General features: G+C 41.1%; 3 protein-coding genes and 1 long non-coding RNA gene across 9 annotated transcripts in view; all 4 read right to left on the minus strand.

Annotated features, from left to right (window-relative positions):
* Nucleotides 1-47: 47 nt before the first annotated feature.
* Nucleotides 48-1483, minus strand: LOC108012915 (tRNA splicing endonuclease subunit 54). Of its 2 annotated transcripts, none has more exons than XM_065864568.2 (5): nt 1343-1483; nt 977-1096; nt 779-921; nt 250-721; nt 48-185 (listed from the first exon to the last, which is right to left on the minus strand). In XM_065864568.2, the coding sequence occupies exons 2-4, from the start codon at nt 1076-1078 to the stop codon at nt 421-423; spliced, it is 546 nt and encodes a 181-aa protein (XP_065720640.2). In that variant the 5' UTR covers nt 1079-1096; nt 1343-1483; the 3' UTR covers nt 48-185; nt 250-420. The 2 variants fall into 2 exon arrangements, with proteins under 2 accessions (XP_065720640.2, XP_065720639.2); XM_065864567.2 differs by lacking the exon at nt 1343-1483 and adding an exon at nt 1155-1269.
* On the minus strand, nt 1189-2732 carry Tsen54 (tRNA splicing endonuclease subunit 54). Its single transcript, XM_017078437.4, has 4 exons — nt 2640-2732; nt 2472-2587; nt 2224-2411; nt 1189-2166 (listed from the first exon to the last, which is right to left on the minus strand). The coding sequence occupies exons 1-4, from the start codon at nt 2699-2701 to the stop codon at nt 1381-1383; spliced, it is 1152 nt and encodes a 383-aa protein (XP_016933926.3). The 5' UTR covers nt 2702-2732; the 3' UTR covers nt 1189-1380.
* A 180-nt stretch (nt 2733-2912) lies between these two features.
* On the minus strand, nt 2913-19259 carry app (Palmitoyltransferase app). 3 transcript variants are annotated; one of them, XM_017078434.4, is made up of 9 exons: nt 18061-19256; nt 13685-13845; nt 12911-13095; nt 11164-11275; nt 10945-11099; nt 10195-10316; nt 9932-10130; nt 9452-9590; nt 2913-4613 (listed from the first exon to the last, which is right to left on the minus strand). In XM_017078434.4, the coding sequence occupies exons 1-9, from the start codon at nt 18249-18251 to the stop codon at nt 3790-3792; spliced, it is 2088 nt and encodes a 695-aa protein (XP_016933923.3). In that variant the 5' UTR covers nt 18252-19256; the 3' UTR covers nt 2913-3789. The 3 variants fall into 3 exon arrangements, with proteins under 3 accessions (XP_016933923.3, XP_016933924.1, XP_036671833.2); XM_017078435.4 differs by lacking the exon at nt 9452-9590 and having other exon boundaries at nt 4352-4613; nt 18061-19257; XM_036815938.3 differs by lacking the exon at nt 2913-4613 and having other exon boundaries at nt 7993-9590; nt 18061-19259.
* Nucleotides 19260-19293: 34 nt separating this feature from the next.
* Nucleotides 19294-23689, minus strand: part of LOC108012919 (uncharacterized) — a 50982-nt gene continuing 46586 nt past the window's right edge. For all 3 annotated transcript variants that reach the window (XR_001767589.4, XR_011604423.1, XR_011604424.1), the window contains exon 4: nt 19294-19410. This is a non-coding gene — a long non-coding RNA (uncharacterized lncRNA). The remainder of the gene's footprint in view (nt 19411-23689) is intronic.

Below are 23689 nucleotides of genomic sequence, written 5' to 3' on the forward strand. Positions count from 1 at the left end.
GGGGTTTCGATTCGATCCGATTCGGCTAACGGTTTCACTGCGCGTAGACATGAGCTTTCCTGTGAAGCTTTCGGACGACCAGTGCTTTTGTTTTGGCCCGTTCCACTTAAAACCCGAACTTTTCAATTCAAATTTTGAGTATAATATCTAAGGTGGAAGCGATGCGGATTCCTGACCATCAAATCCTATTATCGTGGAAGAGTAAGGTCTTAAAACAATTCAAATTTGATATCCGGTAGAGGTACATACCTAAATATTTTCATACTTCGGTATACTATACAATACAATTGAAAATTGAGTCCTTTCTAATTTCACATTTTCTTTGGATAACTGATGAACTTTTTCCACTACAGATTCTTATATTGATTTATAAAGTGATTATGTCTAAAGCCTTTCCTTATAAGAAGTAAAGACGATCCCTTAACGAGCTATATGCAAACTGCCATGCGGTTTGACAAACGTATCCATACTGAGCTGAATTTCCTCAAAGACACTATCGGGTTGTTGGTCGGCATCGATTTTCAGAGCGACTTGTGCATATCTTTCCATCACCGCTTTGGATGAATCTATATACATAGATAGACTTGGACGTCCTTGTACACCGGATTCCAGGGAACTTCGTTGACTTCCGGCTTCCTCGGCCAACTCCAAAGCTATGATCATAGAGGGCGCGCCAAACCCATCCTCCAATATTTCCGCCTCCTCCAAATCGGCAGGGTATCTGGAAATGCATTAACAGATGATTTTTAATTTGAATCTTATTACCGTCTTGACTTACCCATCAATGACGATTCCCTTGAGTCCGCCACGGTGACTCATCAGTTGGTGCTCTATCAGTGGTAAAAGTTCTCTTAGGGGTACAGCTACTCCTTTTGATTGGAATTCTTCAAATTTTTGGCCAGTAGCGGTCTTTGATGCGATCTGTGCAGAACAGAACTTTAATCATGTATCATTGAAAATTCCCAGTATATTTTACCTCCTGTTCCATCAATGCAATGGGATCAATATGCTTGTACCCATATTTTCTTTCAATTTTCTGGGACTGTGTTCCTTTGCCGCTGCCCGGTCCACCCATCATCCAAATTACTGGTGCATCCTGTAACGCATTTTTAATAAATTAAGAGCGCTATTATAGCCAATAGGTACAAGTTTACCATATTTGAACAAAAATTTTGCTAAAACAAGACCTAAACATATAAATAACAATTTATTTTTGAAAGATTTCAAATATTTTGACAAAATTCGCTTGTTTGTTAGGTTGTTTTCCTTTTTGCGTTCTTTATAAACAATGCCTGGTAAACAAAATACATTCATGGAGCTTTGGATATATATTAACACGTACAATTTATTGAGGTGGCACATCCGCAGTATTGGTAATCATCAACTTATATAGTACAGAAAGGCCTGTATTTGTTTGGACTCGCTAACGGATATGACGAGCAGTGGAGCGGTGTGATGATTTTGAATCTTGGCGATCTCGTCGTGGGGGGGAAATGATGTCTGAGATGGGAGAATGATGACATTAAAAGTTGGTGGCTTTGGTGAACTCTTCTTGAAACCCTCGTTGTGGAGATGCAGATCAAAGGTTATTTTTAGGCTAGATAGTTCAGTAGTATCTTCTTTGGTATCATCTACGCTTTTAAGTTGTATTATATCGAACTTTTCAAAGATCTCTTCAAGTTTTGAATATGACATTTCGTTTTTGAGCTGATCCACAAGACTCCGACCCGCTATAGAAAGCTTTTCTTTTTTACTGGGCGGTTCTTCAATTGGTTTTTCATTCGCCTTGCGCTTTCTTGAATCGAATTCTAAATCGATGGATTCTTTTGTAATCTTAGAATCTTCTGTCTTTTGAGATGTAATGAGTTCTTTAATATCTTCCATTCGTTTTTCTACAACCGCGTAAAAAGGAGATGTTTTAATGTGATCTGGTACTGGTTCATTTCCCACCGTCTCCTTCAGAAGGGCCCAGATGCAATCTGCACTAGTGACTTCTTCAGGAGTTTTTTCAGGGGGAATGTGTCTGACAACTATATAACCAGCTCGGGATAAGGCCGAATAAACCAGGTAGTTGGTGTACTTTTCACTTTCCAGCTTGCCAAGAAGGAGCACATAAGCTTGCTCTATTGAAACTACTGAACCGTAGTACTCTAGTTGTAGACGCCCCTAAAGATTATGTTTTATAAGACTGGTTCAAATTTATTAGACGTTTTTATATCTTACCAGTTCCAATAGGAACATAGCCTCGTAGTATTCCAAGTAGAGTCTTCCCTGCTCACTGTATCCAAAGTTTTCGAATTTACCATCTTTGCGTAGGACTTCTGCCACTTTTTGCTCATCATTCCAGATGGCCAGGGCTCTTCCTCCGAGTCTTTCTATGCGGGGCACTGACAGCTGAGCTCGCAATTGTTCTTAAATTTAAAAAATAATAAATATATTCCCATTTTTGATATACCCTTAACAATCCTTACCCTGCGCTCGCCTAAGCTCCTCAAGTTCCGGTGCAGTGCCTTCATTTTGGGTTCGTTTTAAACCTCCACTTTGAGGCTCAAACTCCGAGTGACGATGAGCAATTAGCTCTTTGGCACTGGAATTACTCGGTCTTTAGCCTTGTTATTAGGTTTTCAGTCGGAAGTTACCTTAAATATCCGTTTTTAGGATGAATTTCCACAATTTCCGAATCCAATGTTTTGGTGTCCATGTCAGTGTGACCGGAACTAGACCGTTAAAAATTACCATCAAGTTTAGTCATGCAAAAATATAAACTTTTACCGATGTATCGATAAGCTTTTGGCGGTTTGTCATCGGGTTCGAATTTTTACTTAATAATTGCTCTGATATAAGCTCCCAGCATTACAAAATGTATCCCTGTAATCCCTTAATTTTCAACACATCCCAATAAAAAGTCACAGTTCTCTATTTATAAATCTTTATTCTTTGTATAATTGTAGTTTTGTTAGTTTCGCATAACATACGCTTAACATTTTTGCTCTCTAATGCAATGGAGCCTGTCGAAATCTCGAACTCGTTTTAATTGATGTCATATAACATTTTACACCTTGAAAATACACTTAATGGTAGATTTATGAACATTTAATACACCACATTGTTGCTTTTAACTCTTATGCTGTTAACACTCCTCATTCCCTCGACAATTTCAACTTCACGTATATTGCAGGATATTTCTAGTTGGCTTTCTTTGTTTCTTCGGTTTCTTACTACACCGCAAATGGTTTTTCTTTTTTAAACTCTGAACTGCGAAACGACACCTGCTGTTTCATTTTCTGTTTCTGTTTCTGCTGTTGTAAAAACTTAAATACAAAAATTATAGGTACACTATAACTAGCCGTACATTGTAAATGTTTATCATTATGTATATGTACTTATAATTGATTTATATGTATGCGTCGTGTATTGTATAAACAGTTCCTCCATAGTACTGGTTGCTCCTTTATTTTGTCCTCGTTAATGCCTTCGAATTGTTAACATTGTTCACCACATTTGTATTATACACATGCATACTTATATCCGTAAATGCTTTAGTTATTATCATCTACATATATGCTTAGATATATCTGTTTTTGAATGCGTAACGCGTTAAGGTAATATTTTATCTGCCTGCTGATAGGTCGTTTCTCTACTTAGCCCCTTAAAACACCGCATCACACATAGTTCAACGAAATAAAAATCGGTACAGGTAGAAGTGCGGACAAATTAATAATACTCTCCCCCCTCCCTATATGACATGAATATCTACACTTATGTACAGGACAAAAAAAAAAGAACCGCTCAGACTATGGCCACGTTGGCGGAAGTGGAACTCGGTTTGCCCGATGACTTCACCAGGCACGACTGCGAGTTGTTGCCCATGCTGGACCCATCCAGACTGTCCAGATCCAGGGCCGTGTCTATCATGGTAGTATCGTGCAGCATCCTCAGTCTCTCCGCCGACTTCACCTGCTCTGCTCCATCGCCAACGGATTTCCTTTTGACATGACACGAGGCACTAACCGGATCATCCAGGTCGAGATCATCGCAGAGCAGGGTGGAGGAGAGCACATTGTTGGCCTGATCCCTGCGCTGCTGCTGCTCCCGTTCGTCGATGATGTTGGAGTACACATGCAGGGTGGCATCAGCCTCTTGGGGCACATTGCTGTACATGTTCTCCGTTTGGCCACTGATGGCAGCTGCCAGTAAGGCTGCACCAGCAGAGGGTGTCCCAGAACTAGTGGCTCCTTCTGCTCTCACATGGCCATCGGCTAAAGCAGAGTTGACCAGTGCCGCCTCGAAATCCGCATCGAAAAGATTGCTATAGCTGCCGCTGCGATTGCGCATTTCGCGTGCCTTATTGGAGGCTATAGCGGAAACGGCGGCCACCACTTCCGGACTGCCCAGCACCACCACATCCGGATCATCCAGCTCATCCTCGCTGCTGGCGGTGGCCAGCTGATTCTCATAGCTGACCGTGCCGCCATTGGAAATCTGGCGCTGTTTGTGATGACGATGGCGGTACTGACGCGCCTGGGTGGCCGTTTGATGGGTATAGGCCGGAATGTCCATCTGGGCCAGCGGTATCTCGTTGTCCACCAACTGAGCTAGACTATTGGAATTACCTGTGAACGACATGGAAACGGGGAGAGAGGGCACAACGGATTTTTGTGATTAGTATTTGGTATTTAATTTGCTTCTTTTGTATGTTTAATTAATGCTTGTAAAATATTCAAATGCTCATTACAACAAATTTGCCAACTAATTTAAAATTCGAATTTCAATTTAGAGCATTTTTATCTAGTGGTTTTTATTGCTCTTTTGCTAGTGGTTGTTGATGGTTTGTTTTGATTCGGTTTGGTTTAGCTGTGGGAAAATAAAACAATTTGAATATGCAAATAATCATAAATGCTGAAAAAGGGCGGGAAATTAAAATCGTAATTAAATTAAATAGGGTTTGTCTGTTAAACGAAACAGATACACGTGTAATTGCAATACGGGTTCGTCCAGAATCCGCTTCCTTCCGGAGGAAGTGGCTCGGAACTGGGTGAAATCAACTTAATTCGAAACTCATCAGTTGATAAGCTCTTAAATCAATAAACAACGATAATGGAAAATTAAATGACAAACGGCTGAGAGGAGTATGCGCAAATAAAGGCCGAAAATAGGCGCTAATTAATGGATAATGGATTCGGTGGGTAAGTCGGTGCCAATTGAACAATTTAAAGCATGCTTTCAAAATGTTGTGAGTACAATTAGTAGGTGTATACAACTGCAGCTTGCCAATAAATTATCACTAAATACCATATTAAACTTTGAATTTTTGGTTGTGTTTAAGGGGTGTCACTGTGATAGGTGTTTTATTATGTGGGTTTTGGTGATTCCTTTATGGTCTATTTGATGGATACGAATCGGCATGAGCAACATAATCAAACATCAAACGAATATCATGTATACAGATCAGCTATATCGCGCTGGCAGGTTAAGCAACAGGAAAATCAACTCAAAGTTATGGATATATATGTATGCGGTGTAGCTAAGTTCAAACGAAACTCTAAAGCTTTGGTTAAATTTTCAGTTTTCGGTTATTTTGGTACATACAACAATTAAATGTTTTTGCATTAGGAGAGAACTCACCCAATTAAGGCTTAAAATGCATTTTACTCTAGTCTTAAGCGGGCCCTCGACAACTTTCGCTCAATTGCAGTTTTTGTTTTGGTTTTTTACGGTTTGGTTAGTTTCACAAAATAGTTACAGACACAAATTTGCAAGTATTGTATTTTTTTTCCCAGAGTCAAGTTGAAAGATACAGAAAGAGTTTGACATTAGTGTGCGATAAATCAAGAGGAGGGTTATAGCTTTTGGTGGATGTGTGCGCGCTTTGCCAGTCAGAATCAAAATCAGGGAACCTAAAGATAGTGGGGAAATGGAGGGGAGAGGAACTAAAAATCGTAAGCTTCAAGCCCAAAGACCTCCACTTTGTGTCTATGTGTGTGGGTGATTCGGGGGAGTCATACATATGGTTCCAATAATCTCTTCAGGATCGCAAGTAGGTCTCACAATCTTCCTGAAAGGGTGCGATACGCTTCAACATCGGGATTAGTACTTATATATAGTTATAGATCATTTCATTCGGATCAATTTTAAACATACGCTAGATACACTTTATTGCCCAACATTTAACCATACATATTTTGTGTATATATAAGTATATAAATTTACTTTTTCATCAGTTAACACTCGCTTTCACGCCTCGACTTAGCATGAAATATATATATATATATAATATATATAACTACCTACAACTTCAATTACCTGGCTAATGCGTATTACACTTGCAATTAATTATAAAAGGAACCCATAATATTGTTAATGCTCAAGATTTAAAGCCTTGTAGGCGGCATTTGAACCGCAATTATTTCTTTAAGCTGGCTTACACAATATGTACGCTAATACGCTTTAAGATTTTCACCTTCCCAAAAGTCCAGCAATCTCCTGCCCGAGAAATGTTTTCAACTATTACAACTAGGTATAAATATTTTCAATTTCAATTTTTCATTTTCATTTCAATTTCAACGCATTGTTCGGTATTCGATTTATTGCTAATTATTTGCAGCAGTCACTTGGCAATGTTCCAATATTCAAGATTAATTTATTATTTCGATATTTGATATTCGGATCCGTTTGCAACAATTTTTTTTTGTATTCCACTAGTAGTTTAAAAATGACACTCTTAACACTGATACAGTTAGTTTATCAAATTCTTATTGAATTCCATGTTTAGTTTATATGTTTACATTAAATTTTAATTTTAATTTTCATTGTAAAAATGAAAAAAGTCCTAACAAAATGTTGCTTCGATAAATGGCAGTTATTTTGGCTCATTAAGTGTTTTGCTAATTTTTCCCATCGTCTTCTAATTGCAAGTTAAAGTTTTCGTTCTTAATCTTTGTTCGGTTGAAACCTTCCAAATTATTCAAAAACTATTCAACTTAGGGCCCAAGTGACTGCGATGATCATTTAGAGGCCATTTAGCCGCGGGATTCTCACGAGGTTCCCAACAAAAAACAAAACTTAAGCATTTTACTAGGCGAACAAAGTCAAACATGCTTGGCTTGGGATGTTGGTTTACTGGTTTGATGGTTATTTGGTTTTCTGGTGTTCTGGTTAGTAGGTTGCTTGGTTGGTTGGTTAGTTGGTTAGTTGGTGTCTTCACTATTGGAGGTGGCGGCGCTGGGACGTAGACCAAGGTGGATACATATACATGGGTGGCATTTGCGGCCCCTGGCGCCGAAGCTCCTCTATTGCAATCGCATTTGCAGCAGAAGAGATCCGACGCACCTAGCCTGGGAAGCAGGTGCTATATAAACGCAAAAGTTTCTATGAACCAAGTTAGTTTTATTTTGTTGGCAAGGGGAAACGAACGGGGGGAGTCTACAGCGGTTGGCAGGGGGTTTCAAACATTTAAACAAAAATCATACAAGTTCGACTTCTACAAGGGGTGCAAACACAAATTCGGCAGCAGTTACAGTTCTCTAGCATCTAAGCGCATCATGGAAGCCAAGTGAGTCTCACAAATGTGCCACAATCAGACTGTGATAGATTCCCTCAAAGTTAAAATCAAGGCTGCAAACTTTTAAATTTATTCGGTCCGTTGGTTCTGAATGTTCAGCTGAGCAAAATATTTACTTTGCAAGTCGAACGAAAAGTATTTGCTTTGATAAGGGGTCAAAACAAAACAGGCTTAGCTGTTGAGTCATGTTTTTTTTTTATAGATTATGATTTTATCGGAATTTATAAGTAATCTAATTTTAACTTTGCCAGAAAGCCTTTTCATTCATTCATTTTTAAATCAAGTCATAAAACATAAAATTATATTTCAATTTTGTTATGCAAAATTGAATTTCAGTTGGTTCCTTTTGTATTCACCATCTTTCTCTTCAATATATGTATTTTTATAAGAATTTGATTTAATTTCTCCATTAAAAATATTTTTAAAACCACTTAATTTTGAAAAACCCGAACCGTTTCCAGGGAGTTCGGTTCTTAAACGTTTTGCAGCCTTGATTAAATTATGTACATTGCAAACTAACCAAATAAACATATTTAAAACCCATATAAGCCCTTATATTAAAGCCTAAACGAAGTCCTAATTAAATCATATTCGAATTGCTGCCCACGAGTCCATAGTTCAGGATAGAAGCTCCAAAAGAAACTGGACCTCTGAGTGGGTCGCCTTAGCAAAAGCGTGGAAGCAGTAGGAATCGGGCTGGCCAGGGTCCGGATTCGGATCCGAACCCGGCCTTATGTACAGCGCCCAACAACCGATCGAGGAGGATGACTTGGAGGCGGACCAGCCCACCGAACCGGACCACAGATCGCAGTCGGAAGCGGACCGAGTGGGCGTGGCCGTGGCCTGGGGCGGCGGAGCAGCGGACTGCTGCTGCGTACTATGACGAGTCGCTGCCCGCCGCATCCTCGATGATCGAGTTGAGATCGATGTTGAACGAATACTCGTAGAGATTCGAGTAGCGGTCGCGCTCCTTCCACGGCGACCGGTGATTCATATAAAGATTTCGTTTACTAACACGAAAGATCTGGCTGTCCTTGATCGACTGATCGTCATCGCAGGGTTCACCGCCACCGCCAAAGTCGCACTCGCGAATTGTCAACCGGTTGGTCGGCGATTTCAGTTCGAACATCACTTCCTGGTGCTTATATGGTTTCCTCATGGGCAGCGGTTGATATCCGGCAATATTGACCTTTTGCGAATCCACCGACATCGTCGACTGGCGACGCATTCCACGTGCCTGCTTCGGGAACGGATAGTTCCTCATCAAATTGGAGTCCGTGCTGCGTTGCGGCGAGTAGTACTTGTAATCCGTCGGAGCCGGCGGCTGTGGCGCCGTGGTGTGTATGGTGGTCAGGGTGCTGTTGCTGACGGAGATCGCTCCGCTGGCCTGCAGCTGCAGCGTCGACGGTCGTCGCGGCGCCAGCGGCGGCGGAGCCGTGGCCAGGGACACGGACACCGAAGTGGGTGCGGTGGTGGTGGCAGCGGAGGAGGAGGAACCACCGGTTCCACCGCTGGCGCCCGAAGCCACCGCCGCAGCCGCTGCTGCCACACTGCCAATGGCGGTGGTCTGCTGGGCGTGGACATGATGATGCAGCAGCGGGAGCGGCGAGTGACGAACGTCGTCGTACGACGGTGTCAGCGGCAGGTGCAGCGATCGCTTCAGGTTCAACCGGTACGAGGAGGACGCAGCCGGCGAGCGCAGGAGCGAGGGGGAATTGGGACCCATGCCAGGACCCAGAACGGAACCCTCGTGCTGCTGCAACTCGGCGGCCACCAGGTGCTGCTTCAGCTGCTTGTGCTTGTGCTTGCTGGCCTTGAACTGCTGCTGGGCACTGGCGGGCAGCAGGGTTTGCAGGGAGCAGCGCTGCTGGTGCTGCTTGCGGGACTTACCGTTTTGGACCAGGTCGTAACTGGGCGGCGGATGGTCGAAGCCGTTGCCATGGCCATTCCCGTGGCCATTCCCATGGCCGTTCCCATGGCCATTGATGGCACCTCCGTTGCCCTCCAGTGTCGAGGAGGAGGGATTGGACTGGTGGTCGTGGTCGTGGTCGGTGGTGTGATTGTGTCGATTGTGGTGTATGATTCGAGTAGTAGTAGAAGTAGTAGTAGTAGTAGGTGGTGGTTACCAAAAAAGAACATTGCATAGAACACAAAAAGAAGAAGTTGAATTACAGATCGTCAAAATGATGTGCACAGAAAAGATCATCGTACGAGAGTTTTGATTTTTGATTTCTGAATTGATATATATGTATATATAAAGGATCAAGCAAGCAGAGTGCCCAGACATTTAGATATTTTTAGATTTTGGTGGTGAAAGGGTGCGCTTGGATTGGCTCAATGTGGCCGTTGGATTGTGGGTGGTCCGCTTACCTCGTCGTAGAACCGGGGCTTCAGCTCCGCCCCACCAATGCTGATCCCGCCGCCGGCACCACCGATTCCACCTACGCCGCCGCCCATGATGGGCTGCGAGGTGGTGACCATGTGGGAGGCACTAAGCACGTCACTCAGTGCGTGCCGCGGACTCGATTGGTGCTGCATCTGCTGCCACTCGTCGGTGGCGATGCCGCGTCTGTCGAAAATTCCAAATCCATTTAGTGTCCTACAGTTCAGGAACTCTTTCGAAGCAATCTTACCTATCGATCAGCGAGGGCGTCATGGGTCCGCACAGGATGTGGCAGCAATTCAGGCAGATGTTCCCCCGCGAATAGGGATTCTGGGTGCGCGGACCGCCTTTGGAGGAGAAGGATCCCTTGAGCTGTGGAGGAATACAGTATTTAAGAGTGGTTTGAGTATTACATTTGAATATTGTTTGACGTTTTCAAGGTATCTCAATTTGTTTTGCTTAAAAATCTCTGTTTATCGCAAAGATATACATTAAACTAGCATTACAAAACAATTGTTTTGCCTTCACTTGGTTCCATTGAAATGTGTGTATAAATCATTTTTAAGTTTACACAAACAACTCATAAGCACAAATACACAATCCAGTATATGATTACAAAAGCAAACGTTAAAAAAAATGTACAAAGAATTCTTTCTCAGTTATTTCTTGAAAATTTTTATATTTTGTGTACTATGTGACTGGTAGTTTTTAAAAATCTAAAAGTCTATTTTTAGTCAAATAAAAGTTGTATAAAATATAGAATGACTTACATCTTATCAAATATATATAGAATATTAGATCATGCCATTAAAATTTTAATGTAGTTTTTTTATTGTATTTAACTAAAAACGATAACTAGTATCTTTTTAAATTATCATTTAAATTATATTTTTATATGAAGAATGATAAGAACATTTTTTAATAATCACGAAAAAGGTTTTTATTATTTTTGTGAAATCAAATTAAGATATTAAGTCCCCCATCAACTTTATATACTCACATCCTCGTTGGTCGTCTGATTGCTCGTCGTCAAATAGGTATGGAAGCCGGCGAGGCCGATCACCGACCATATCGAGAAGAAGCAAATGAACACAACAATCACAGTGAAGGGCGCCTTCTTGATTACATTAAAGACCTCATGCTCCTTTTTCATCACTGATCGGTGGAATAAACACATGATATTTATCTGGTTTATGGTTTGACATTCCATGGTACTCACATAAAACTAAATGCGTCACAGAGCACGAGAATATAAATACAGCTAAAAATGCCAATGAGACTAGAAACAAATAAAAGAACCGATAATTCCGCTTGCCCACGCAGTTTCCCACCTGCAAAGAGAGAACGTTAAACGGGTTATAAAGACACAACAGTCGACATAAAGTCGGGTAACAAATCTTTGTTGAACCCCTAACATAATAAGGTTAATTGCATTTTCACGAGATGTGTGGCATTACCAAAATTACGACTAAGAAATGGCTTAATTTAAGAAACCTACCCCATCCCACCAGCCCTTTGGAACCGCGAACTGCGAACCAAATCCCCAAAAGGCTCGAGTCGACCTTCAAGCCGTCAGAAGCGATTGTGTTGGTACTTTCACTCCTCCGGGGGTTTAAATTACGCCGGAGCCCAAGTAAATGAAAAGGGGCGACGGCAAAGGCTTGACAGCAACACTAACTGGTAAAGACTTTGATTTCTAAAAGACAGAGGAGTGTATACCCTTACTTTCATTCCGATAAACATTGTAAAAGTTAAGCCAAAGAAATATCTGTAGTGAAATAATAAAACATATAAATCTTCCTCAGTATTTATCAGCATTATGTTTGATTTTTTAGAAATAAATCTATCTTTTTCTGATCAAAAAATCTTCCTCAATGTTTATTATTAGTAAAATCGTTTATTTCCAGGAATTATTTCTTAAATTTTATTTTATGTGCAACAGAATTCCCGGTAAAGGTGGAAAATTGTCAGCCTAAGTAGATGGAATGCTCAATTTAGTGTAAATATTTAATGACTGAACTGACCTTCCTCAAGTTAAATGCAGGTCAATATAAATTGATTGTGAAATGTGCAAGTTAAAATCAAGGTGAAAACAATTTCTAAGCCAAAGACAGTGCAAATCAATATTGTCGGGGGACATGAAATAAAAGGACAAAGCAATCAATTGGAGGATAAACATATGAATAAGTAAGGCATGCCTTTTGTTTCAAATGCAACCTATTATAGTGGGGACATTTTAATTGTTAGACAATGCAATCAATTAGTGAATATTTATATTTAAACAGTTGTGGTATGTGTGAAAGATACTATTTGAAATGAGAGTACTTAATCCTTATACGTAAGGGTATGTGCGATGATTTGAGCCCCTGGGGGACATGATATGGCGCCTCCCACCCAAAATGTATGCTACACCCCCCAAAAACACAACCATCGCAAATATGAGTGTGGCTACTTAAGCTAGTGTGTGTGTGTGTGAGTGTGGTTTGTTTGCTTGGTCCTGTGTCCAAACACACACAACCACATCTTGTTGCATCAGCTCGTCGCTGGCGGGGATAAAAAAAAAAGGGAAAGGAAAAAATACAGAGCCGGCAAAGGATTCGAGGGAGTCCGGCTTGAAAAACGTGACATGCGCTCGGCTCGAGTGAAATTATTTTTGCTAAAAAATTAGCAACCTCAGCGGTTGCCGCTGGAATTGGGTTAAAGTCAGCGACGACGACGAGAGGCTGTTGGTTTTGTGGCCCACTTTTCGCCAGAGGAGCCTCTAATGCAACTCAGCTCAGCTCGGCTCGGCTCGGCTCTTGGCTCAATGTCAGTTGGCCAATGGAAGGGGAATGAGAATTCTGGGTTCTTTGGGGACAGCCGGTTGCTGTGGGGAAGTGATTAAAAATGCGCCACCGCTAACGAGGTGCCGGGTGTCCTTGTCAAGGACCCACTTTACCACCTCCCACTAATATGCATGTACTCACCCAGGGACAGTGGTGATCGAAGCGGTCCACGCAGTTATCGCAAAGGCTGCAATGCGAGGCCCTCGGCGGCCGGAAGATCTTGCAGGTGAAGCAGTATTTCAGCTTGACCGTCTGGCCCTTGACCAGGACCTCCTTGGTCCTTGGCGGCGGTCGATATGTGGGGCTGTTCAGCGAGTTTGGCACCTCTGCAGGGATTCGGGTTAGTCACACAGGATTTATCCAGAGCGGCGCAGAGGAAATGCAGCATCAGCATCAGGCAGCATCGACAGGAGAACATTGTTGACATGCAAGGGGGGGAGAAAGGGCAAAAAGGAGCAAAAGTTTTCTCATTTTAAATATTTTCCACAAAGGCAACAACAACAGCAACTCATTAGTGCAAAGGCAACGCAGCTTTCGCCTTTGATGATTTTTATACGGAATATATATTTTTCCTCATTTTTTTTTTCAAACCCCCCAACCCACCCATTCTATGTCATGCCACGCTCATTACTTTTTACGTTACGTGCTCCTCATTTACCCTCCTACTTTCACCCCCCCACTCACACACATATACAAACTTAATGAAGTGAAAACAAATATATATATATGTATACGCAAGTGTCTGTGTTTGAGTGGGCGAGTATTTGGCAAGGGGCGTGGCAGTAAGGATACTCAGGCAACAGGCAACATCAGCCAACGACCTTGGCCACGTTTCCTTTTGGATGGACGCAAGGACTTCGACTGTGCCCGCGACTGCGATTCGAATTGCGACTACGGGGCGGATGAGTAACGTACCAATTTGCTTTTCGATATAGGCGGCCTCATCGTTGGAGGCTCTCGGTATGACGCCCGGATCCGTGAAGGTTGTGCGCAACAAGGAGCTCATCGTGAAGAAGTAGAGGACCGCTCCCACAATCGGAATGGCAGGATTTATGCTGTCCGCCAGAAAGGGACAGCTGTGGAAGAGAAATCAAGAAAAATATATCATTAGTCTAACGATGTTTCCGTCATTATGGTTATGGCAACATCTTGATTCGGCCCGATTGTTTCAGTCCATGGAGTAATAACTAGGGGACATGTCAATAAAATAAGATTTACTGAGGGTTTCTGTATTAATTATGGTAATAAACTAAGGGATCTATCAATAAATATGATAATAATAGCCAGTGCTTTCAAAATAAAACTGTTAAAAATAATTTTAAATAAGCCTTTGTAAATTAGGAATAAATAAATAATATAATAATTATCCTTGTGATTTTTAAATGTTTTTAGCGTAATCTTAAGTTAACTTAATCTATCTTGATTGAAATCCATTAGTATAACTACAATGACAGTTAAATCCAGTGACGCTCAGAAATAAAAAAACGTAGATCTTTTAAATCTTAATTCAAAACCCTCGGTAACCATATCCACTTTCAAGCCGTTAGTATAACTACATTAATTTATCTATCTTCTTAGGTTTTAAAGAACTTATGTAGCTCTTTAAAACTTGATTGAACGCAACTAGAACCAGAGAGATTACCAAGAGACACTGGTTTCTGTCTAGGCTACAACCATGTCCTTTTTGGGAAGCACCCATTGAAATTTGATTTCCTAAATCTCCGGCTTTCCATGCACCCGGCATGCACTGCATCAAAGGCCAAAATGCAGGCAATGGATTCACTGCAGCAGTTTGGTGGGCGACGGCTGCCCTGCTCAAAAATGCATGCAAATGTCCCCGGTGATTTGGCAATGCCCCAAATGTGGGATTCCGAACAAATATGCCCCCGAAACGGGGGCTCTATCCCAGGAGGTGGTGATTGCTGCGGAGGATGCGGACCACGAGCTGGGGGAATAGGACAATGTTCTGGCCCGGCATTGTTACTTAATGCCCGATGCGTGCCAACGATTTGTGAATAGCCAAAGTCGCAGTGGCAACTTTCACTCGTCATCAGCCCACAAAGGACGCCCGAGTGCTTAGTGACAATTATGTGTGACAAGTCCCAGATGGACGAGGGTGTAGGCTTCAATTCGGGAACAGTCAGCAGTCAGCCGTTTGCAGAGCCAACCGAAAATAGTTAAATACATTTGTCATGACAACGCCGACGATTTTCCCTGTCCCTTGCCACGCAAAAAGCTTAAATAGAAATGCATTCAAAAAATGCTTTTCTCGCATTCAACTGGCAAATCGCTGACAATGCCATAGAAAATAGAAAATGGGAAATGGGAAATGCAAAGGAGACCCCCTCATGCATTGTGTGCCACCTTTTAGCGATTTGCATTGCCGGGAGAGCGTCGAACGAAACACAATTTGAGTTTGCCCACACATCCCCAGGCTGCCTACATACAAAAAATAAAAATCTTTTGGGTTAAGTCTACCTACACTGAGAAAAACATATAACATTATGTACTATAAGGGATAAAGGTGGTATGTCGCTCTTTTCTCTTTTTTCGATTTGAGAGAATGCTTAAGGAGAAGAAATATAAGAAATACCATTTCTCAATATCACTTTAAGAGTATTCAATGGTAAAAAGTGATAGGTAATACTTTTACCAGGGGAATATAAAATTGATATTTAAATTTTTTGTGTGTATGACTCTGATAAAATTTAACACATCTATGTTCTAGTTTCAACATTTAATTCAATCAACCATAAATTAGCGTGCTGTCAATAGGCAACATTTTAAAGAACATTTAACCCTGTTCTCGTATTGTAAGTGGAATTGTTGTTTAAGAGCAGTTAAAGATTAAAGCTAGAACAATTACTGTATAAATAAAAGCTATTATTTTTAAATATTTCCTAGTTATATAATAATTTTATATACTTTAAAGTTTTTTTGAGGAATGTAGAATGCAAAACTCTTACTTCCAATTTTATATACTAAAATTCTTTTCAATTCTTGATTATTTCCTTGTTAACCTAAATTGGACTTAGAATTACGCTATTTTTTTGTGTGCACTCGGAGGATGTGTGCGAATATCTGCAGGAATAACTATGCGAGCACTCAAAGGCATTGCGGATATTGTAATGCCCATCCATACTGGGGGCGTCTTCCACTCGACTGTGCGCTAATGTAAAGCAAGCAATGAAAATAAAATCGCGCTGCAGCGCCGCTATTCAGCAGCGAATAAATTTGGGACGCAGGAGGAGCCAGCTGTAGGTACATGGTTCCTAGGAATCGTACCCGGGGAATTTCAATTTCTTTGTGGGACCACCACCTCAACCTCTGCACATGAAATTCCTTTCTGTGGTGCCGAAATGATTTCGTGCAGAAAATGTTGAGCATAATTCTGTCTAATCGCGCTGTCAGTGGCGAATGGTATGCAGCTTTAACGTTGTGTTCAATTTGTATTTGCACTACGTGACGTATGCGTTATTTTTGGCCAGTGGCCGGAAGAGGAGAACGGCCTCGTGCAACTAAATTGAATATGGTTAAACGGTTGTGGGCTGTGGGTTTCCCACATGCCTCCTGTACATTTATTTAGTTTCACTTCCGGCAAAATCGATTGGACATTTGTATTATTATTGAAGCAACGTGATAGTAGCGACCAATAGCAAATGCCTCTGAAAATACCTTATTTTCTTTGCTTTTCCTCTATGCTGTCCTACATAGGAAAAGCTTTATGCACACAGAATTTATATTTAAGAGAACTGCACTCCTTTTTGCTACCATAATCTTCTTTCAGAAATATATAAAATCGTTTGACTACTTATCATCACAAAGGAATAGGGCTTACTACGTGAATTCTTGAAACGAAGAGTGAAAAATAATCTCAAAAATAAAGAGCATTCAAAAGTCGGAATGGCCCTAACTAGAACGAACATTAATAATTCAAAAACTTTAATTTTCCACCATTAAACACCGCCATCAGTGTTTAATAGCGGAAAAGTTTAGCAAACGGGAAATAGAAATGTGTCCCGGATGAACGAGTTCAAAATTAAAATTCAGTTTAAAACTAGACCCGAGGGTGTCCTGCGGTGGTTTGCCAGTGGCTTGGATGAACATGAACATATTTGAATACCGGACAAGCACCATACCCAACGGATTGACAAATCAAAAGCTCAAACTATTTGTCCACCCCTTTTTCCAATCTACACGGATACCCGTAATTCAACGGATTCAACAGGGAACAACAGAGACATCAAACTGAAAAAGTAGCAGTAGCAGCTTGGATGGCCATGTCCTTTGCCAGGCCAAGCATAACGCATACGCCACGTTGCACAGCAATAATTACATGCCATTGGATACGGAGGCGGACGACTGAAGGGGGATCTGAAACCGGATGAGAAACCCGTTGAAACCGATGAAACCAGAGCAGGAGTCCAAAGTCAGAGACCATTAATGTGGGCGTAATTGGAAATCAAGCATGACCCGGTGGAATGGAGACGGTGGTTTGGGGAGGGAATCCGGGATCTGGTGCCCCGGAAGGGTTACTGGGCAATGCTTAATTAGCAACGTATACGTTTCGCATACAATGCAACTAAAGGACGGCCAGCTTCGCCCCAGACACTCAAACTGTGTCACACTGTCAAAAAAATGGGTGTCTTTCTAAAATAAAGTACAGATGATATCTTATCTTAAGGCCTTAAAGATGTCTTAATGGACTTATAAACGCTGATGTTATGCCTACAAGGATCAAGTATAAATAAACATAAGTTGGTTACTGCTATCTTATCTTTTTTTCCATTTATAGAACATTTCTATTTTAAACTTTCTTACTTTTTACTATGGCTCAGTACTGATAAATATGATAACGCTTCTGTACTATAATGTCAAGAAGAATTGTTGCCTTGTTATAGATAAATGTAGGAAAGAATATTTATTTTTAAAAATAAATTGTTTTATTTATTAAACTAGATGAAATATATTTTAAACTAGATGAAATGAAATGAAGAAGATTAAACTTGAAGATTGACATAACTTGAATGCATAAATACCTGTATATACCTAAAATCTCTCATCACATAAACCATATTTTAAACTCTGTTTTGCTAAGTAACTCATAGTTCTCATCTGATTACCTTTTTAATAATCTAACAACTAACATAAAAGTTAATATAAGAATAAGAATGTTTTCAATTGAACGTTTGCAAGAATATATTATATTAACTATATATTAAATACTTTTTCAATGGTAGTCATGAATTTCTCCCAGTGCACTGACAAATGAGCACGGGGCGTATACTCACTCGAAGGCAAAGAAGAGCGCACTGGTGCCGGTAATCAGGATGCACGTCAAGTAGAAGACGCCTGTGTGCGGTGCGGACATTAGCAATCCATCGCAGTAGAATTTATTGCGTCCGGCAAACAGTTCCCATTTGCGTGTGACGCGCTGGTTTGGTGCCATGTTACTGCAACAACAGCAGCACAGCAGATTCATCGGGGCGTTGCTGCTGGAATGGAAGGGGTTTGGGTCTGGGTTTGATAACTATTCCTGCTCCGGTTCCTGCTTCTGCTTCTGCTCCTGATTCCTGATTCTGATCCTTGCTGACAACCGTTGCTGACTGTGACAGGGACGCCTTTCCTGCTGCTCCTGCTCTTTTCTGCTGATGATGTAGGGCTGGGATTGGGTTGGGGGTATGGGTTTCGGGTTCTGGATCCCGGGGGAATGGTGGGTTATGCGCTCTGCCGACGACAGTTCAACCGGCTGCCGTTGACGAAATTATGCTGTTTGGCTGGGGTCCCGACTTCGCCTTCGCCGTCGCCTCCTTCTCCTTCTCGGCACCTCCTCCTGTCACAGGGACGTGTTCATGTGTGGCTGTTGCAAATGCCTGCGGCACGCAAAACCGACTCTACCACAAGATGCCTCTTGCTGATGCTCCTGCTTCGGCTCCAAGGAATTTCATGCACACCAGTTACCAGGCTGCTTGAAATATTCGCTCTTAAAATGTGCTGTACCTCTTTTTTCTTTTATTTTGGCTAATATTTCACTCGGTAGTGGGTAGTTAGTTGGTAGTTTGGTTGGTTTGAATGTGAATGTTCAGGTGAATTTTAATCAAAATTAATGCCTTCCCTGCTGCTGCTGCTCCCTGCTATCCTCTTCTGTTCCAAAAGCAATTTCGTCCACTTTGTTGCGTTGTCCACGGTCCGCGGCATCAGCCACATTGCGTTTCAATTTCCTACTTTTATTGCAGCGCACACTTTTGGGCCTCACGCCCCACGCCCACGTCCCGGCTTTAATTAAAGCAGGACGCCTGTCATTTCCCTGCAGCCTCTGCCTTCTTTGCAATGGGCCACTCCCCCTTCGCCGGAACCGGAAATGGGGAAAATGCTGGGGCCGCGTGCACACTACTATACAGCAATTATTTGCTCGGCTTTGTTGATCCTGAATTCTGGATCTGGATCCTTTCGGTGGCCCGTCCGTGTCCTTTATGATTCAATTATTCGCTATTCGCTGCTGGCGCCGCCAACAGTAGTTAAAATTGGCGTTGGCGTCCAATTGGTTTGGCTGGCTTTGGGTTTTTGGGTGTGGGTATTGGGCTTTGGGCTTGTGGGGTCCTTTTTAGTCCAATCGAGTTCAGCAGTTTGAGTGGGTCGTCCTGAAAAGGGAGGAAAAGAGACCAAAATGAGAAACTTGTAAAAGGAGTGAGCAACTGTGGAATTGCAAGCAAATATAATCATTAAGTTATTTTGATTAAGAACTTTTGTGCGGGCGCCGACAAGCAGAAAAAGGAGAGAACTTCTCCTTTCAGGAGGAATTTCTGGTTTCCTTTATTCCCTCTTTATTATCGAATTTTAATCGCATTGCCCGGGAATTGTCAGTTGGCCAAGAGCGAAAGCGTCCGCAATGGGCCAATTCGTAAGATAAATTTTATCACTCTCCTTTTTTATGCCAACACAATCGACTTGTTATAGCTTGCTGATAAATATTCACCCATAATTGTCCAAGGCAAATTGAAAGAAGTTAAGCCAACAGTTTTGTGGCCACTTCTTTATGGCCCAGGAGTTTATTAACTTTGCCTTTTGCAAATAAAAACGAGTTAATTATGGTATTTTAAGGTTTTATACAACTTGAAATTTAATTGATTGAGTAATTTGTTTGTTTGTTCTGAGAAATTCTTTGCCACTCTTATTGATTGACTAATTGATGGAATTTGTTGGAATTTCAATGGATAACTATGTATGTTTGTCTTGAATTTTAAGCAAAAGTACCTAATTGTACTCTTGAGTTCACTTGAAATAGAATGAATTCTTTACTTGGTTCTGCTTAAATACAAATTAGGACTTTAAGTACTGAACGGTGTAGAAGATACAAACTTGATCAGATATGATAATCACTTCTATGAAATTCAGTATCAAATTTATATACTGTGTACTTTTAAGCAATAGCAAAGAGAGCTTTTTAAATTAGTCAAATTTAAGTTCGGCTCTACTTAATTTAAAATTCATGCTTAGGCATAATCCGCCTAAAGGATTAAGGCAGGCATAGATTATTAACAGCTGAAATGCGCTAATTCGCGGCTTTATGCGACACTCGACTGCCGACTAATTGGCGCTAATCAAGTTGAGCATACGCACTGTATGCCGCCGACAGGCGACAGGAAATGGTTGCACCCCCTTTCCCCCGTTCATGGTTACTCTGCGTTGCAACATGGTTCCAGAACAGAACCCGTTATCTAAGGCAAACAGCCGCGCTTTCGGATGGCAATAAACCAGCCCCAAACACAAACTCACAGGCCCCCGAAAACGAGTGAATGGCTTTTGCATTCGCAATTTGCGTTAATTGGGCACACGCCGCCCATTTAAAGGGACTCTATGGTAGTCGTACTCGTACTACTAGTCGCAGATGTTGCGGAGTTCGGCTTTCTCGGGCGGTGAAAATGTTTATGCAAATTGTGTTGCAATTATAGCGCCAACGATTGTTCTAATATACACTGGCTGCGATTACTTGCATGCAGTTCGCAGGGAATGGTGGGTGGGCTTTGGGCATCCCCCCCATTCTCTCAATTAACATTAACAACAGCTGATGACATGCGCCAAGAAGTGCCAATTAAAGGCACACAAGCTGCGTGCTGTTCAATAAACTCATAAATTGCCTGAAATGACGCAAAGTGGCAGCAACAATGACAATGCCAGCGGTAGGGTTTCTCTGGCAAAAACAATAACCATAAAGTAGCGACAGCAAAAACAACAGAAGAGCTTTGAAGTGTGCCACTCAGCGCAAAATATATGTAAATAAACGGCCACTTGCGGCAATTCAAAAAGGGGGGTGTGGGTGCTGGGTGAAAGTGAAAGTGAACGTAAAAGAGCGGGCTATAGTCCTTCGTTGTTATAGGATATATTATCAATATGCTGCAAATCCCACAAAGCAAAGGATGTGTTGGTATTAATAAAATGCAGAGCCTAACGCACACATTCTAACACTTAAATCACATTGCAGATAATATCTTAGTTTATGGTGAGGAATTCATGACTTCTAATTTAATTAAAGAAATTTTATTAAATAGGAAAATAATTCTGAAAATATAATAAGTAAATTCAAGTTAAAATGTGAACTGTCGCCTTAAAATGGTTCATAAAAAGCTGTGTTTAAGCAAAATTAAATGCAGAATTCAAGAAAATAATTCTTACATAATTTGTTCATATTATTTCTTGAAATCCCTCTGCATAAACACACAACTTAGCGGACATGACTGAGCGAGCGAGAGAGTGAACAAGAAATACCTAACCGACACTTGGCACTGTAATTGTAGGCTGCGGTTGCGTATACGTATTTTGTAATACATCAAGCACTTGAACACCAGTGCTCTTCACTCTGGCCCTCTTCACCCCCTCCCCTAACCATATGGCTCTAGCCACAACTGCCACTATCACGCCCGCACCACCCACTGCGACCACCTCTTCAACCCACTCACCCACACTCTCACTATCGTTACTCATACGCATGCATGGCGAGCACACTTGGCATTCAAGAGGGGCGGTAGGGGGCGTGGCAAGTGCTCCGCCAGCGATGCGTGCACGGCGTTTTTACACTGAAAAAATTAATATAGTTAAGTAATTCTTTGCCATAAAATAATAATTTGAATTATTCCAAAAATATACTTATCTATGGTTTAATAATGAAGGAATGCTTAATTTAAAATGTATTAATTATATTTTTAATATTTTCATGATTTCCTTATTTTTCAAGTATTTTTAGACACCGTAGTTCTTATTATTATGGCTCTTGTGAGATCAAAAATCTTACAAATAACAATTTGTTTTATTCATTATTCATTATTATTCAATATACAAAATTCTTTGCAATTTGTGATGAAAATTTAAAAGGACTAATAAATTAAAACTTTAAAAAATTTACTATGATTCAAAGATATATTTTTTCTTGCTTTAAATTAATCATATTTTTAGTATCCCTTCAGTAAACTTGAAGAGCAAGAGATCATCATGATTTAATAATAATAAATTGTATAAAATGAACCTTTGCCCTTTTTTTTCAGTGTCGGCTTAAGTCGAGTCCCTGGCTGGCCCGCCATGGAAGTCGGCTCAGTTCGACTCCACTCGACTGGGATCATTCATTTACGCAAACGCCCCACTTGCATTCGCATTCGCACTCGCCCACTCGTTCAGCCAACAAACAAACAAATAAACAAACAAACAAGCCGGCAGACAAGAAACACTCACAGCATGAGTGCCGGACTGCATATGAATAGTCAGTGAGTGAGTAAGTGTGCGGAGAGATCTTCTCTATATATTTGGAGATGGTTTGGTTACTTTGGCTTACTTCAGGGATGGCCGACGGGTCCAGAATAAGGAGATGGAAGAGCCTGGGTGCGGAATAATATCATCTGAATGAGTTGAGCTTGTTGTGGGAACTCGAAATTTAACAAACAATATTTGGAGTGTCGTATTCAATGATAGGTTTCACAATGACTATTACAATCAATAAAAGGTATAACAGAAATATATTTGTAAATACTGTTAAAATACGCCATTTATTGTTCAATACACGAAAGCCAAGAAAATATTTGTACGACAACAAAACAGTTTTACATATAATTTATATATCCAACATTGACTACAGTATAATTTAAGTTAAGTTATTTAAATTACGAATACCAATAATGGTGCACTTCGTTCTTAAAATAACAACCATTAACTAGTTATGAATATTTATGAATTCGGTATATCAACATTAAACAAACCAATTTAAAACAAACAAGCTAGTTGTTTGCTTACTCCCGCATTGACCTGAAAACGTTCAATTAAATGTAATGTCACAGCCATAATTTCCGCATCATATTCCAATTAATTTTGATTTCAAAGGAGCGGGCAGCAGAGTAATAACAATCGGAATACGCGACAATGCCGTTCAACCTACTCTCTCAAATGTCAATACAATTTAATGTTTTAAAACAGTCGCCCAACTAATAGACCACATATATGACTTTGTAGAGCAATGGGGAAGCACTAACACACAGGCACAAACACAAATTCATTCTCGCCGCCGCCGCCGTTACAGCCATACGAACATTTCCTCAAACATCCGACATGGCGTCCATTTCCGTTATGGCAACAAAAGCGAGGCACGCACACATGCTCGTTGCCCGTGTGCTGTGTTTGCTTTACCGTTTCCCCTTTGCCCCTGTCGGTGTAATTGTTGTCCCCACACTCGCACTCACACTCACAGTTACAGTCGCCGACGCCGCCGAGGCCGTCAAGTCGCCGTCGCTGCGACTGTCAAACCAAAAGTCGCCATCAACGCTTTTCCTTCATTTTATTGCAAGCACTCGGAGAAAATTTAGAGTTTGGTAACTTTCAAAAGACCTATAAATTGGTAAAACTTCATATTTCAGAAGTTCAAGCAGTTTACTTTTCTTA

This window comes from Drosophila suzukii, chromosome 3, assembly GCF_043229965.1.
Source record: "Drosophila suzukii chromosome 3, CBGP_Dsuzu_IsoJpt1.0, whole genome shotgun sequence".
In the NCBI taxonomy this organism is placed as follows: domain Eukaryota; kingdom Metazoa; phylum Arthropoda; class Insecta; order Diptera; family Drosophilidae; genus Drosophila; species Drosophila suzukii.

Bases quoted from the DNA above. Each gene is read 5' to 3' on its own strand.
- Tsen54 (XM_017078437.4), bottom strand. From the start codon at position 2,701: ATGGACACCAAAACATTGGATTCGGAAATTGTGGAAATTCATCCTAAA. The intron at 2,588-2,639 runs GTAACTTCCGAC...GAGTAATTCCAG, and splicing joins CCTAAAAACGGATATTTAAG to TGCCAAAGAGCTAATTGCTC. The intron at 2,412-2,471 runs GTAAGGATTGTT...TTTAAATTTAAG, and splicing joins GGAGCTTAGGCGAGCGCAGG to AACAATTGCGAGCTCAGCTG.
- app (XM_036815938.3), bottom strand. From the start codon at position 18,251: ATGAATCTGCTGTGCTGCTGTTGTTGCAGTAACATGGCACCAAACCAG. The intron at 11,276-12,910 runs GTGAGTACATGC...CTCTCTTTGCAG, and splicing joins TCGATCACCACTGTCCCTGG to GTGGGAAACTGCGTGGGCAA. The intron at 10,317-10,944 runs GTGAGTATATAA...ATTCCTCCACAG, and splicing joins ATCAGACGACCAACGAGGAT to CTCAAGGGATCCTTCTCCTC.
- LOC108012915 (XM_065864567.2), bottom strand. The intron at 922-976 runs GTAAAATATACT...TGTTCTGCACAG, and splicing joins TTGCATTGATGGAACAGGAG to ATCGCATCAAAGACCGCTAC. The intron at 722-778 runs GTAAGTCAAGAC...ATGCATTTCCAG, and splicing joins AAGGGAATCGTCATTGATGG to ATACCCTGCCGATTTGGAGG.